The sequence below is a fragment of the Aythya ferina genome, assembly GCF_964211825.1.
Source record: "Aythya ferina genome assembly, chromosome: 9".
Classification (NCBI taxonomy): domain Eukaryota; kingdom Metazoa; phylum Chordata; class Aves; order Anseriformes; family Anatidae; genus Aythya; species Aythya ferina.
In genome coordinates this window covers 23,573,090-23,588,711 of record NC_140305.1, presented here as the reverse complement: position 1 = coordinate 23,588,711, position 15,622 = coordinate 23,573,090, and the positions used below count along the sequence as shown (strand labels likewise).

Below are 15,622 nucleotides of genomic sequence, written 5' to 3'. Positions count from 1 at the left end.
ATTCAACAAACTACTGCTTTAATGATTTCCAGTCTAGCATAATAATTGTTTTCTATGCATATTGTTTTCTATCTTACACAGCAGTGTAGTCAAACTGAGTTCCTCAGGAGTGAATGCCAAGACTATCAAAAGCATTATTGAAAAGGTTATAAGGTATTTTCCTAAAAATTACAAAAGTGAATTTACATTAATAACTGACAGCTAGCTTAGCAGATCAGGATGTAAAATATTACCTTCTCAAAAGTATAACTGAGTTCTATTATTTTGTCCAATTTTTACATGAAATATCAGAGAATTGGGATTATCATTACCTCAACATGAATTAAAAATACAGAGCACACCATCTTCCTTAATCTTTTGGTAGACTGGATTCTTTACATAAGTCAGGGATGAAGGACTGCAATATTTCATTGGCCTGACTGTCCCATGTCCCCATAACAAAGAAAAAGCAAAGCTGTATTTGAAGTACTTTCAAAGTACAGTGGAGTCCCCAGTTCATGAGTGGCATAATTTAATGGGAAGATGTGTCCATCATTTAGATTTCCTTATCTCCTGCATTATACACAGTGAAATTCAGCTTGAATGCATACTGTGAGCCAAAGAACTGGGCTCTCTATTCATGAGGTACATAGCACAAATTCTGATTTTAATTCCCTTTTGAACGTTTCTGCAATCAGCACTGCTCTATTAAGAAAAAGAGTTCTGCAAAGACAGCAATATGATTTGTTTTGACAGACTGGTACCCCAAAATATAACTTTCAAACACCTTGCTGTATTCACCTACCTCTGTCACCTGTCTCTCTAAAGCCAGCTTTCACTACTAGAATGGTTTTGGAAAACAGATATTTTAACAGGTCTGGTTGACTTTGCTCTGTGTGGTCAGAGATGACATCAAAGAAAGGGTTTTTCACTCTCAGTTTAATTCTAAAATTAGAGGGTTTCTGAGCACTTACCACTGGAGTTTCAATTGGTACTGATGGCTGCACTTGAAGATTTACTGCAACAGTCTGAGGTGGTGGAAGAGTTTGAAATGGCAGCTGGACCAAAGCTTCTGCAGCAGGAAGTTCTTCCTCAGAAACCAAAGTGTTTTGAACCAAGACCTGGCCCTGGGATAGAATTTCAGGCTGCACTTGTAACGACTGCACAGACTGCAGTGGCAGTTGTTGAATCTGGGTTGAAGATGTTGACAGCTGTGGAGGAGCTGCAAGAGGGATAGGTGTGGACTGCAAGGCTGAGTATTGCTGGTGCGGTGTGGAGGACACTATCTGTTGGCCCGAGGAAACCAAGCTGGGCGGATCTACTGATCCTATATGTACAGCAGGGGAGGGTGGAAGTGGGAGATGTGGCGGAAGGTTAAGTGGCTGTGCAATTGGTCGAACTGGGTTGGTAGCAGTTTGCTGAGCAGCACCCTGCTCAGGCTGAAGAGCTGCTGGCACGAGGGAGTTTGCCTGTGACTGGATAAGTGCTTGAGGATGAATGATTATGGTGGGCGACTGGCTAGGGGAGTGAGAAGGTGGAGGGGAGACCACTACCGACTGCTGAGCTGACTGGGATGGAGTGGGAGATAACGTCAGAGGTGGAGGATGGATGTGAATCGGTGAGCAATGAGACTGGACGCTGCTGGGAGCCGGAGGAAGACCGTGGCTTGGGAGGGGCAGACAGTGCTGTGACGGAGGGGGCTCCTGACCAGAAGGAGTCTGAAGTGCAATCGGCTGGACTTGCTGCTGCTGTTGCAGTATCAGCTGATGATGCGAAATCTTTGGAGGTGGTGAATGAAGTGGGATCTGCTGATGTTTTACCAGAGAATGAGGTTGCAATGGAGAATATGAAGCTGTGAAGGGAGGAAAAAAAAGTGACAATTAGCAATTATTTCCTTAGCTCCAGAGAACATTATAGAAATAATGAAAGAAAGGAAGCTTTTACTTTAAAGTAAGCCCAGCACAACTTTTTCAACCCTTTGGATCCACATTTAGAAACATTTTATTTAACAGCATATAGTGCACAAGGCGAATTTAAAGGAATATACCAGTTTCCAAAGCAAATGCAGCAATGAATAAAGTAACAGCCATCCATCCTACATATACTGAAAATACATATACATATATAAGATTATCTGCACATCTTTTTGGTGCTAGTTCTAAGATCATTGCTGATCCAGCCTTCTCTTTTATTTAAGAATTTCATGCATTTGGATTTCATCCAAATGGATGTAACCTTTGCTTTGAAAGAGACTGGAATGGAAGAAATAAGCATGTCATAACAGGATTTGTTCCAAACTGCTAAGTTAAATTTAGGTAATATAAGAGACTCCAAACAAAACAGCAAGAGTTCAGTATGAAGCAAAAGCATTTAAAGTATTTGCCTGAATGTGAAAGCACAAACTGAAAGGTATGAATCTAAAAATAGTGCAACTTCCAGAGATATCACATCACCTTTAAGTGAACCAGTGACTCACTAGTAATTCCTTAGAGCATTTGAGTGTATGCAGACACATATTTTGCTCTACGTGCAAGCCTCTTCTTGCTTCCCTTTTCCACTTGAGAAATTACTTGCCTTTTTTTTATTATTTATTCTGCTAGTAAACATGGACTTTAATCCTTCCAGAAACAAGTTCCACGAGCATTAGGGCTCAATAACTCAAGCATGTCTTATTCTTTCTTTAAAAGCCGCCATTAAGCCAAGCTAAATCCCCAGAATTGAGACCAATTATCTAGGTAACCATTACTCTTTCAAAATTATGATGCTAAAAATCAAATGCATTGCATGCAATGTAAATGTGTATCTAACCAACTGCATGCTTCCTGATGTGTTACTTAATACAAAATACTAAGATTGTGGGACACTATTACAAATGGATTTTTTAAATTATTTAATATAAAAAATCATTCAATGACAAGACAACCAGCAAAATGGACTTTTGAGACAGCAACAGGCTTGAGGTGGTTTCAACCCACATGTTTCTTCACTCCGTTTGGAGATGACATGTCATGACAGTGAGCATACACAGTTACCAGTAATGAGAATTATGTTTGTACTGGATTCAGCTGTATGTTGCAATTGCTACATTGTGTTTGCATTGTGATTTCAGAACAATGCTGTATCACTCTCCTGAATCAAAATCCTGCGTAACGTCAAATATCAATAAATAAGTACATTTAGTATTAAACATTAAACTCTTCATGTGGAAGATCTAAAAGATCCTGGTCAGTGAGCAATGGACCCTGACATAACTATAATATACAAATTACTTTAAAATAACTTATATTATAGCTTCATTTTCACCCTACCTGGTGTTATTAACTGGTGTATGCTTGATGTCCGTGTGACCGGCGTACTCCGACACTCTGGAGTTGGGCTATCACCTTTTCTATTGCTCTCGGAGGGATCTGGTTGGCTGCCCTTGGTACTGCTCACAGGTTTATTAGTGCACAGAGACAACGACTGAGTCTGGCTGCTGCTCTTTGGTGGGCCGTTCTGTGAACTTGACAACACACCCAGCTTCTGACTGCGCAATGTCAAGTTTTGAACCTGGGAAATTGGTAAAACATAAACAAAGACATAAAAACATTTATGACAGACATCCAGACAAAAACAGACAACATTAATTTTACTGATTTGATGTTACACTTCTCATCCCACCTTATCAAAATATCCGAGAAGTTAAGTCTCCATATCCAAGTATCTTAAAGTCACCAAATATACAGAAAAACAGTGATCGTGAGGTACTTCAGTGATAAATATAGCAGCCTTTTTTCCTTATTGAAGTTTAAAAAATAAAGGATAATTACATCACTATTACATTACACTAATTTGAATTAAAACTTGTATTTTTTCTCCCTTTAACTCTCATAGTAAATTCAAAGTGAATGACAGAACACATCTTAAACACAATTTTATTTTTATGCAGACCCTACCGAAATACAGTGGTGAATATGTTTGCAGAGGCTAAAATAAACCAGAGCCTTGGGTAGTGATAGTGACAAGAATGTGCTGTATATTATTCAGGTCTTAATACACTTGAGAGTACCTTCTTTCTACAGCAATACCTTTTCACCACAGCTCTAATGTCACATAAAACAAAATGTAAGCCTTCTGAAATGCGTATTAGTCAGTGATTCACTGACGTGTGTTACAATGCAGCCAGCTTCTGTACATCTTGACCCCAGCTTTCCAGTCCTACGTGCTGAGCTAAAATTTTATTTCAAGGACAAAGACTACCCTAGCAGAGCACTAATGTATGTCATACTTTACGTGAAAAAAAAGAGGACTAATTATTGCCATCCACTCTTCCTCATTCCAGTTAGTACTTGTGTAATGAACTAGTTGGCGTTTTACTTCCCACTGTTCAGTGTGTTACCACAGGGTGTGCTCAAATCCTGTTCTGAAAACAACAGCATTTGTTTCCTAGCTGGCATGCATGATGCATTTACTGCAATCCTAGCTGTTGCAGCAGGGGAGAAAATCTATGAATAAGCAGATGTCTGAGCAAATAAAACAACTGGGATGAGATTATTCTGGAGTTTGTGAGAGCCTAATGGCTTACACTAATCAAGATGCTCCAAATTTAATATCGTCACTCCTGAAGACCAAAGTTCAAAAGAAGTTCCTGTTCCAGCTTGTTTTTGAAAGGGATGCTACTGAAACATATGAAGGATATAGCATTTGACCTAATAAACCCAGTCATGGAAAACCCCCACAGTGCCACAAGCACTCTGCTGTCAGACTCTTTGTTTTTGCAGTTAAGATGAATCTATTCAGTGTGGGAAGCAAAAGGTCAACTTAGATTTTAGAAGCAACAGTAGGAAGGCTTTACCATGACCTTTTATCAGAACCCTGTGATAAATAAAAGCCCAGGTCTCACAGTCCAGCCTACAGTATAATCAAGGTAAGGTTCCCGTTAAACTCATTCTCTCAGCATGCCATTTGGTCTGCTGAAAGTTCATAAAAAAGGGAAAGAGAAGGTTTAAAAAAAAAAAAGAGAAGAGCCCAACATGCTAAGAAAGGCTTGCCAACCAGGGAATAAATGCCAGCTCCTGTTCTTCCTCATATAAATTTGACCAAGCTAACTGCCCATTTTAACACCCTGTTGCAATAATGAGAACAATACAACCAATTTTCCTGACATAGCACTGCACTGAATTCCCAAAGCTGTTATGCTAGCTAGGCAGTATCACCTATAAAAAAAACACTTGCTCCACTACAATCCTTTAAAGAAAAAAAAAAGTGCTGCAGCAGAAGATAAAAGACCTAATTGCTCTTTTACTGGAAGTACTAGAATAAAGGTAAATTAGATCAGACTGGGAAGGCAGCTACCAGCAAGATACAAGGACAATGCCCCCAGTAAGGAGAGAGCTACCAGCTTCTGGATGTGTTTTCAGAGTCCTCCCTATCCACATAATGTACAAAATTGTGCAACAAAGAGAATGAGGAGGTGAGAATAAAGAGGTTTGCATTTCTTCACTTTCTCACTGTATCTCAAAGGTAAAACCTTTCCCCCTTCACCCTTAATTTTACTTGGATATCTTTAAAACAGCAGCATTAAATTAATGGTACTCAGCAGGTGATATGGAAAGAGTTCAGAACTACAGCAGGTAAAATGAGGAATTTGTTTTCTCATGTTGCACACTGACAAAGCTTCTTGTGTAACAAAGGGGCAATCTGCTTCACGATTCAGCAATGACATGGTAACGCATTCCCTTGCAGCTTTTGTGTCTGTAATTTTTTTTCTCTGTCTGAAGGCCAAAAAGTTAGATGTGGAAGGTTGACTAAAAACTAAATTCAGTAGCTTCTGGGGAATCAAATCCAATAGCTTTTAGACTTGCTTATCACTGCAAGCCTTGTCCATGCCTACAACAAGGCAATTTTTCATTCCTGTATTTAATGAATTGCTTAATTAAGGAATATGGTGAAAGCATATCTAGGATTAGTGCAACTACTCTCAAGTTTTTTATTTTCTAGTTTATTCATTTTAGCTGCAAAGTTCTGCCAAACACACTTATCTTTTAAAAATAAACTGGTTATGCTCTAAAATGGAGTACCAAAATACCACAGTTGGGCTTTATTAACCTTAAGAGTTCTAAATGACCTCAAGAATGAAATGTTAAAAGAGTAACTACAGAAGGAAATCTTTTTCCAAACTTGGCACAAGAGAACTAGAAGGTGCAACTAGCACAATGCAGATTTTTCAGAAGTAGTTCGGGAAGATCTGTAGAAGTAAAAATAGTAAATCTGGTACCTCCAATTGCCAGAGTACTAGAAATTATAGCAGAGAACCAGACGTGCCCTACAACAAGCAATATGACTTTTGTAAAGCAGGTAGCAGCTCGCTGATCTAGTGGAATCTTCTGAAGGGATCCACAAACACAAGCACAAAGAACATTCAACTGGCATAATTTACTTGGATTTCCAAACAGTTCCAAAACAAGTCCATTAGCAGAGTCTTTCAAATAAATCCCTAAAATAGAAGGGAAAGTCTTTCATGAGAGCATAAATTTGTTGGAAAAATGTTTGCTTTTCACAGCAGGAGATGGTGACTAACATTCTGTAGAGGTCTGTGCTGTCCCATATGGTTTTCCAGATCATATACAAATTTCATGTTTCAGTGAAATGACAACACTAGTTCAGCTGATAATGTGAAATTATTCAAGGTAATAAAGATGAGAGAGAAGATTATGAAGAGCTGAAGCGTTATATTCAGGACCCCAGTTTTACATATAACATGATCACCTCTAAACGTGTGATGATGGTAAACAGAAAACACTAAAGATGTACGGAAACAGTACCCATTACTAATTTTTAAAAGGAAGTAAAACTTAAGCACGACGTTTCCTTACTTGTGAATTTTGGCACACTCTGCTGGACACAAGCTCACCTGAGTAGCTGCAGACTGACAGGAAGATGAGGAAGATGATGAGACAACAGGAATGTCAGACTGGACAGCAGCCACAGTGGTAGCAGGAGTAAAAATTAGCTGTTAAGCAAGAAAAAAATATCAGGTAATAGACTGAAATGTTGAAAAATGTGTTAAAAAAAAAAAAAAGCAACATTTTACTTTTAAAGTGATACATAAGTTACATGCAGTGATGCACAGCTTCTCTTTTTCTTTTTTTACTTTTAGAGGAACTTATTCTAGTAACAATTTATTGCAGTAGTTTAAGTAAATAAAATTAAAAGGTTATGTAAAATATTTGTTCTACATATTCAGAAACATGTATTATACACACACACACACTTATTAGCTTTCACACAAGCATTTTAAAAAAGGCTTTCCCTCCAATATTACAAATGAGTGAAACAAAGGCAAAAAAGTTGGCCAATTTCTACAATATTGTAAAGAGAGAAAACTTGGAGTATCTTACAATCTGTCATTAACAAACAGGGCTGTTATATCAACTTCAACTATGCTAATTAAGTTTTATTGCAAGAACAGGTATCGCACAACCAACCTCAAATTACTAATTTCAGTGTACTGGCATGCTTAATTGTCATTGATTTCCGCAGTGACAGTATAGTAAAGGCAAGTCTTATGGAAGACTTTGCAGAGAGACCATTAGTCACTTTCCCTTATTTTTAAAGATATGTCAACTGCAAGGAGCAGCTAGGAAGAAAACATGAAGTTACTTAGCCAGAAGTGAAACAAGCTGGTGATGAGGCTATTGTTATAGACTAACTACAGACGAGAGTTGACCTTTTTACAGAAAGTCCTTGACAATGAAGGAAAAACGTTAATTTTGATATGTTAGAAACACTGAAAGATTGAAAGAGGTATGACATGCTACCAAGAAGGGCAAAATGATCTTGCAATATCATCCTAAACAGAAACTAACAGAGTGTAAGTTTCTCTCTCGAAACTGGGATGTAAGACAGTTATTGAAATAAGCAGGAAATTTGATGTAAAGAGTCTGGATGAAAACTTAGTGTGAATAGATATGAAAACCATATCCAAAAATCCATGTCGTTGAGACAGATTGCTACTATAAAAAGCAGCAACCTCATCCCATATTGCTTCCACCACTAATTTGATAACACATATTGAAAGGCAGTGACATGATGGATTCCTAGCTTTCTGTTAACTAGTACTAGGTGATTTCAGCATCTAGGTTTGCTTACAAACCAAAGACTCAGGAAATCCTTTTGCTGTCAAATTGTTGGTGTTTGATCTTTAAATCCTTATCTTGAATTCATACTACTTTTTCAATAAACATGTAAGAAAAGAGTCTCCAAAGAAAGAGCTCAACATCGCATAACACCATTGCTGGGCAAGCCTAAGAAAAAACTCAGAAAAAGAACAAAGAAAAAACTTTCATAAACACGCTTCACAGGTGCAGTTCCTGTAAGAACTCGTGCCTGCATCTAATTTTATACACCACTGCAGTCACAGACCTCTGACTCTCGGTGTAGCGTAACAGTGATTCTTCCTGTTTCGTGTAGTTGAACATAACACGTCAGAAAGCTCTAGTCATGAACTCCCACGGGCCATGGGAGTATAACTTCAGTGTTCACGTATAACTTCAGTAATTCCTATGAAATCCCACACAGCCTGTGAGGATCAATTCATACAAGACTCACTGCACAGAGTATTAAACTAAATAAAGTAAAATCACTATACTGATTTTTCAGAGTTGCCCATAAAGAAATGGAAATGCCGCATTAATAGGAATTGGGAAGAACCTGATGAGTTTCACGTGAATCTAAGAAGAATGAAAGCTACATATCCAATTCATGTTCTAGAGACAGTAATCTAAAGAACAATCTTAGCTAAACGCAATTAAATTTTCCTCAAGAGACTGAGCTCTGAATGTAGCCAATGTATTGGAAAAAAACTACCCTGAGCATAAACTCTAATATGTTCCGTTATGTAGCCAGATCAGACATGCTCTTTTTCCTTTTTTCCGCATGCTCGATCAATTTACCAACATAGTATGACCAGGCTAAAAATATATGAACGAATTTTGACAGAACTAAGCTACAGCAATCCTTTCATTCCTTTGACATCTGAAGTGTTTCAGTGACATGTACACAAAGATTAGTAACAGAATTCTCAGTGCTACCTGAAACTAAAGAAAAATTCTTATAATTTCTAGAAATAAATAAGAACTGGAACAGCAAAATTTCAGGGAACAAAAACCAAAAACAACAACAACAAAAAATCCAAACTTACCATTTGAGCTCGTAGATACATTTGAGCCTGGCTTGCACTCAGGGTTGGCGAGGTGCTCCCCAGCAACATAGTCTGTTGGGTAATACTGCTGCTGGTGGTGTTGGAGGTCTGTGAACGGCTTATTATCTGTGCAGGTGTAGGAGAGGTGGAGAGGTTAATCTAAGGAAACAAAAATATTGCTTCTGTCATGGAAATTCAATCATCCTAGGGTCTAAAGCCAGAAAGCCTTTCACAAAAATGGCAGGGTCAGTTGAAACCTCTGAACTGTAAAGATATCAAAAATGTATTGAGCCAAACGTCACAAAACTAGATTCTGGCAAGACCGCACATTTTCATTCTCGATCCACAAGCAATATTTAGCAGTACACAGTAATAAGCATTAACGAATATAAACAACGATGTTATGAAGCCTGAAAAAATACATCTCACAGAAATACGTATTTACATAACACATAGCATGAGCTTATCAAATTTTAAGAAAAATGTTTGAATCTTAATACTTAAGTATCTTTAAATGCTTTTGTTATCTGACTGGACTGACAATTTCTGAGATGCTCATTATGAAACTTGACCAAGGTGCCTGTTTGTGCTGCCATACTTTGATTCCTCATATGCACAATTAAAAATGGTCTGAGACTAAAGTTTTCTACAATTTCATATTAAATGCTCCTGGAAAAATTCTTTTTAGCATCTGCTCAAGCAAAAGCTGGTTGTTTTTTGTTTTTACTAACACATCTAACAGAGTTAAGTGCCCAGCTCTTTTAGATCACTTTGAGATTTTCTTCAAAATCCAAGCCCAATTATTCTGTTAGTTTAACATCAGGCATATTTGAAAACCTTCCCTCCTAAATTTAATAATGAATGAATGATTTTACTTCTAACGACTGTAAGCCAAAGCAGTGCTATGAGAGCTTAAAACACAACAACAGTTAAATCACTGAAGCTACGCACTGAAGCCATGAACAGCTTGAGGGCATGATTAATAAGCAGGATGTCTGTAGGACTAACGAAGTCCTACTGAAGACAACTGTAGAAGTGTACATAGAAGGCTGTGCAAATTACATATCTGAAGATGTCATTTAAGGAAATGCAGCATGAACTGAACACAGAGCCACTAACAACTGAAACCTGAGCACATGCTTAGGATATGGATAAAGTAATTTAAAGTGCATAAAGATGCATGATAAAAGATGACAAAAGAATGAAAGCTATAAACAATTTAACCAGTTTCATATACTGAAGTGAGCAATGACTTGGATTCTTTAGATTCGGTGCTCCTTAATCACTGGTACACAGAGTTATGATTTTGAACTACAACAGTGCCCTGAATAAAGAAACTAATGTGAAAAATCTGGTAAGAAATCATGTAAGAGATGAAAGCTCAGAGAGTGATTCCTGCAGTGGTCTGAACAGTCACTAGTGCCCATGGAGTGAGCAGCTGCCCCTCAGAGCACCAACAGTGGGCTGGGACCAGGGAAGCCTCCAAAACCAGCCAGGAACACTGGCATTGGGATGAGAGGACGACACTGGAAGCATAGCCAACGCTTCTACAGTCATCATACTTCCATTTAGCGCCTCTCTTGTACTCCTTTTAACCACACAATTTAAATACTAAAATCTTTTCTGTTTTGCCAGATAGTTATTATATAACCAACAGGGGTTGAGAATGGATGCAGGGCTTTGTTCGATTACGTACCGAGGTCTGCGACATGCTTGACTGCTGAGTGACACTCCCAGGGGGGGAAGTACATTGCCTCCCACCTGACAGGCTTGCCTAGATAGCAAGAATATGCGTCAAATACCGAAATCAAAAAGTGTTTAAGCGATGTTCACATTATTGCACAAACCACCAAAAACACCCCTCTCTAACATTACCCTCTCTCTGAGTTAGCAGCAAAACTGCTCAACTCAGTGGAATTAGATTTCAAAGTGCACTCCAAGCTCTGAACTGGAATCTGCAAGGTGTCAAATGCCTTGAATTCCTTCCAGCTTTCAGGCACTCAGACTCTCACAGACCAAGACCTGAACAATAACTATCAGAGGTAAAGCCCATCAAACTGTTAATGATGGAGCTACCTGACCAGCTCATCACCTACGGTGCTCGGAACTTAGAATGTGACATCATTAAAACTGTCATTATTAAAACTCACATTGTAATTTTTATTATGATTAGAATAATCTAAAATTAAACTTCATAAATGCTGCGAGGAACATCCTCACTTCCCCTAGAATGACAGTTTATGTATGCACATCAAGTGTGTATACCAGTACGCTATTCCAGACCTTCAGATGAATACAGGGACAGTGATTTAGATGTATATATTAATAGACTGCATGACAGAACTTCTTAGGCTTGCCCCATCTGATTCTCTTTGCTCTATCTCAGTAGCAGTATAGGCACAAATCCATCACAAAAAAAAAATAAGTCAATATATTATCATGATCTATTGGAAAAGGTACAGAAGCAGAAGCCAGGAGCATAGAAGAGTCCATCCTAGTTCTGACAACAAACAGCTGTATCTATCCCTGAAGTTTTTACCTCTGTTTTAGCATTTCTACATATAAAAATATTAACTGCCACCTATCCCTGCAAGACAGTACTCTCAATCCACAGTCAACTGAGGTCAAAGGAAGTCTTTCCACTGCTTGTGTTTTCACAATGGGTCTACTCTGGTGTTCCTTTTGTGTCAAAAGCTTTGCTTCAGAAGTGAAACACAGCATTGTCATTTACCTCCTACATTGCTGCAGTTGGAGTTAAAACTGAATGTTGCCATTATTTATAATGCAGCCAGACGTGTGGCAAGACACACTAAAATACCAGATGTTGACTACCTGAATTTGATTTCACTAAGATGCGTGGCTATTCATTTGTTTCCCCATCAACCTTCAGACAAATTCATGGGATGAAGACTGAAGTAGTCTATTTTTAATATATACATTTTTTTCTGTTTGATGATTTACATGATGCATTATAATGTATGCAGTTAAGCATGGAATGGACGCCTATTGGAGCATCTATAACAAAATCCTCCAAACAGTTTGGAGGAAGATACAATTTAAAAGAACAAAGTCATTAAAATATAACAGCGAATCATTGTGAGACACTGAAAGCTCAGGCACTTAAGCTGTTATGTTTGACAATGCTCTAGAACTGTAGTTCTACTCCAGAAAGTAGCAAACCACTATTTTTCAGCAATCTTCGCTCTCACCTGTGGTACAGTTGCCAGACTCTGAAATTGGGTACTGCTTAAGTGCTGCTGCTGCAAAGCAGCAGTCTGCAGCATTAGATGCTGCTGTTGGGCTGCATACATCTGCTGGAGGTACTGAGCAGCTGAGCTAGGAGGACGGTGCAAGGCCTGCTGAATAACCTGTGATGAATCAGTAGGTAATTAATCACAATTACAAAGTACACACCATACTGACATGATGCTGAAGTTTACCTTTACAAGGAAATAAAACCAAATACATCCGTTTCACACCAACTGTATAATACCGAACTTACTCCACCACCACTTTTCTCAACAAAAGTACCAAATATAGGTACAGCATTTTTCATAACACTACATCCACGGCTCTTAGGCTCTCATCATCATACCCTACGTGATATTCTATTTTTTTTGAAAGATCAGGACAGCGCACGAGGCCCATTTATCAAACCCAATGGAGCAGGCTGTACAAACTTCCTGGTAATCTTATTTGAAGAACAGCAAAATGGGGATGGATCCAAGAAGCAGTTACACACAAAGATACCTCTGGATCCCTCTAGTCAATGGTGGTAAAGCAAACAGCTTTTTGTGTTACTTTGTAAAATTTTATGTTCATATTCCATACCCTTGGGGAATGGTGAAAAATCAGGTTTTCCAATAGCATTTCTCTCCCGTTATTTGGAAGGCAGGCCTGCACACTGCACTACTCTTAAGTGGTCTGATATCTATACTATGAACAGTATCTTATGAAAATCAGTAAGTTAGATATTGAGAAAGAAGACAGCAATTAAGAACGGAAAGTTAATTTTGTGTAAAGCATTGTGCAACGCATGTATTTGAGGGAAATAGCATCTGATGGCCCGGTACCTGGACGGCATGCCTGTCAGAGCCACTGTAGACAGATATCTGCGGGAGCGGGGTCCGGGACGTGGAGGTGGTAGTGATAGTAGTCGTAGATGCAGAACACGTCGTTGTGTTGGGTTCATTCTCCATAGCTGTGCAGTGTTCGTCCAGCCTGGCGGGATTGAAATTGAAATGAAAGCAGTTCACAAAGAGAAGAGCAGCACATATTTTAAAGGAGATTTTAAAGATTTTAAAGGAGAAAATCTAAGACTCTCTGAGATACACTAATGGACAGTTTCAAATGGATAGGTTCATAGTGTTTACTATTACTTGATGTGATTTGTAGGCTAACGTTGTTATGAAATTCTAAGATGTATCAAGAGTAGCAATAGGTGGCAATTTAGGAATGCACGCGGAACTTCCCACAAGCTGCACAGGAGTACTGCCACATCCCTCTTCGCCATGGCACAGCGCAGGAGCCACTGGCTGTCCATGCTGCACATTCAGCAAAACATTTTCTAGCCAAACATCACTGGCGACATGTTCTATTCGGAAAAAGAACAAAAAGCTGCAGAGAAAATGCTTTAATTTCTACAGCAATGCCTCCCCAAAAACAGCCACAGTTATGGAAAAAAATACCTAAAAGAATCTTCAAGGATTTTTTTCCCTACAAGACTTCCTTCTGCTGCAGAGTATAACCTCTCTCCAAAAACATTGTCATTAAAACTTCAATGAAACCTGTTTCTCAACATATGAGCGTTGTTTATCTTAGTTTCCTTTTCAGTTTTAGTATTATGATTAACAGAGACATAGCAGCTGTTTATTGCTTTTCAAAGGATGCTTTAAAAAAGCAGGTGGAGAGAAGAATTTCCTTCTTACAATAAGGAAGGACTCAGAAAAATGATCATTTGGAGAGCTGCAGTGTACTAGGAAAAAAAAAAAAAAGAAGCAGCATTGGCAAGTCCCCAGCAAAATGCCCATTGCGTGCTGCATCAAACAGGAACATAATAAGGAGTTTCAGCTCATGCTGCTGAAAGCAGAACACAACGCTGCTGATCTGCTACCTTCCTCTCTGAAGACATGACTACTTTGCAAGTAGAGAACTTACAAATCAGCATCCTCTACCCAGAAAAAAACCTTCAGGCTGACTTGTGCTGTACATGATGCCATAGGTCCCGATTATATGGAATACATAAACTTTAAGAGGTACACGGTCCCCTAGGGACTTTGCACCCATCATTGTGTTGATATCTTCTATCTTTTGCCATCAAAGACAATTTGTGGCAATAAAGCTTGCTTTCAAAGCACAGATCCTACTATCAGAAATGAAGAAAAGTATGGCTTTGTTGGTAAAAAAAAAAATCAGATCTGACGTGTGTTATAATGCCATTTATCTACCTACAGGAGAACAAAAGTTAGCATTGATGCGTAAACCACTTCAGTTACAATGAGAACAGCATCACTTCTAAAATCACTTTACATTAATTTCACATACTGCTAATGAAAAGGACCTTGAAAAAAAGTCTCCTCCAGAGAGCATTAAATGCACAACAAAATATTTACACCTAAGACTCATCTAGCTTGTTTGAGCAGTTATGCAACTGTTTAAATCAGCCTAAGAAAAATAACATTGCACGGTTAATTTTCTTAGTTCTCAGCCACATCTAAGAGTTATCAGTGAGATATGCAACGCGTCTCACTGCACCAACTGAATCAGAAGTCGGTAATTCAATGCGAGCTGATAATTCTTTAGCTAAGTGCCTTGTTTTCAAAATTTTTGATCGGCATGGCCTGGTACTGACGTGCATCTCCAACCCTCCTCTAGCACGTCTGACCCCGAATCAATTAGAGATGATGCACGAGGCTTACTTGCCACCCCTCAGGGCTTATCGCAATATAAAGAGAGAAGAGTTGCAGCAGGCAGCAGTGACACGCAGAAATACCATGCCCTCTGTTGGCTGAAAGCACGGGAAGGTGCTTCAACAGATGACACTTGTTAGAAAAGCTCTCCTCACTTGGAGTGAAAAGCTGGTTGTTTAAAGGAAAAAGAGAAAATACATAAAACGAGGGTTATTTTTTAGCGAGATGACCCTGAATCCATTAACAATGTGGCAGATGGATAGATGGATCTTTTATAGCAGAAAGCATGAATGCCACTACAGAATGTGGATCTGTCTTTACAGCATCGTAAAGGAGATCAGGGCAACACCGCATATGTAACTAGACCACATTTAGTTATAAAAATGTGTCTCAGATACAATTAAAAATAGTCTTCTAAAATTTTTATTAGCTACTTAACATTAAAAAAGCAAAATTCCCAATTTACAGTGCAAATAAATTTGGTAAGTGAACAGGGGCTGTACTGCGACATTGCATGTGAGCAACATCACCTCAAAAGGACCTCTCTGATGGG

The 15,622-nt window shown here is 38.6% G+C and overlaps 1 protein-coding gene across 6 annotated transcripts in view; it reads right to left on the bottom strand.

Moving 5' to 3' along the window:
- PHC3 (polyhomeotic homolog 3) overlaps window positions 1-15,622 on the bottom strand; it is a 36,330-nt gene that overhangs the window by 19,645 nt on the left and 1,063 nt on the right. For 4 of the 6 annotated variants that reach the window (XR_014696183.1, XM_084530191.1, XM_084530190.1 and 1 more), the window contains exons 2-8: window positions 13,234-13,381; window positions 12,370-12,528; window positions 10,857-10,934; window positions 9,161-9,319; window positions 6,872-6,970; window positions 3,288-3,528; window positions 954-1,831 (exon numbers count right to left, since the gene is read on the bottom strand). Coding sequence is in view for 5 of the 6 variants with exons in the window: in XM_084530191.1 (XP_084386317.1) it covers window positions 954-1,831; window positions 3,288-3,528; window positions 6,872-6,970; window positions 9,161-9,319; window positions 10,857-10,934; window positions 12,370-12,528; window positions 13,234-13,359 (1,740 nt within the window). In the remaining variant the exon portion in view is untranslated. The remainder of the gene's footprint in view (window positions 1-953; window positions 1,832-3,287; window positions 3,529-6,871; window positions 6,971-9,160; window positions 9,320-10,856; window positions 10,935-12,369; window positions 12,529-13,233; window positions 13,382-15,622) is intronic. The other 2 variants (XM_084530188.1, XM_084530189.1) reach the window with 2 other exon arrangements.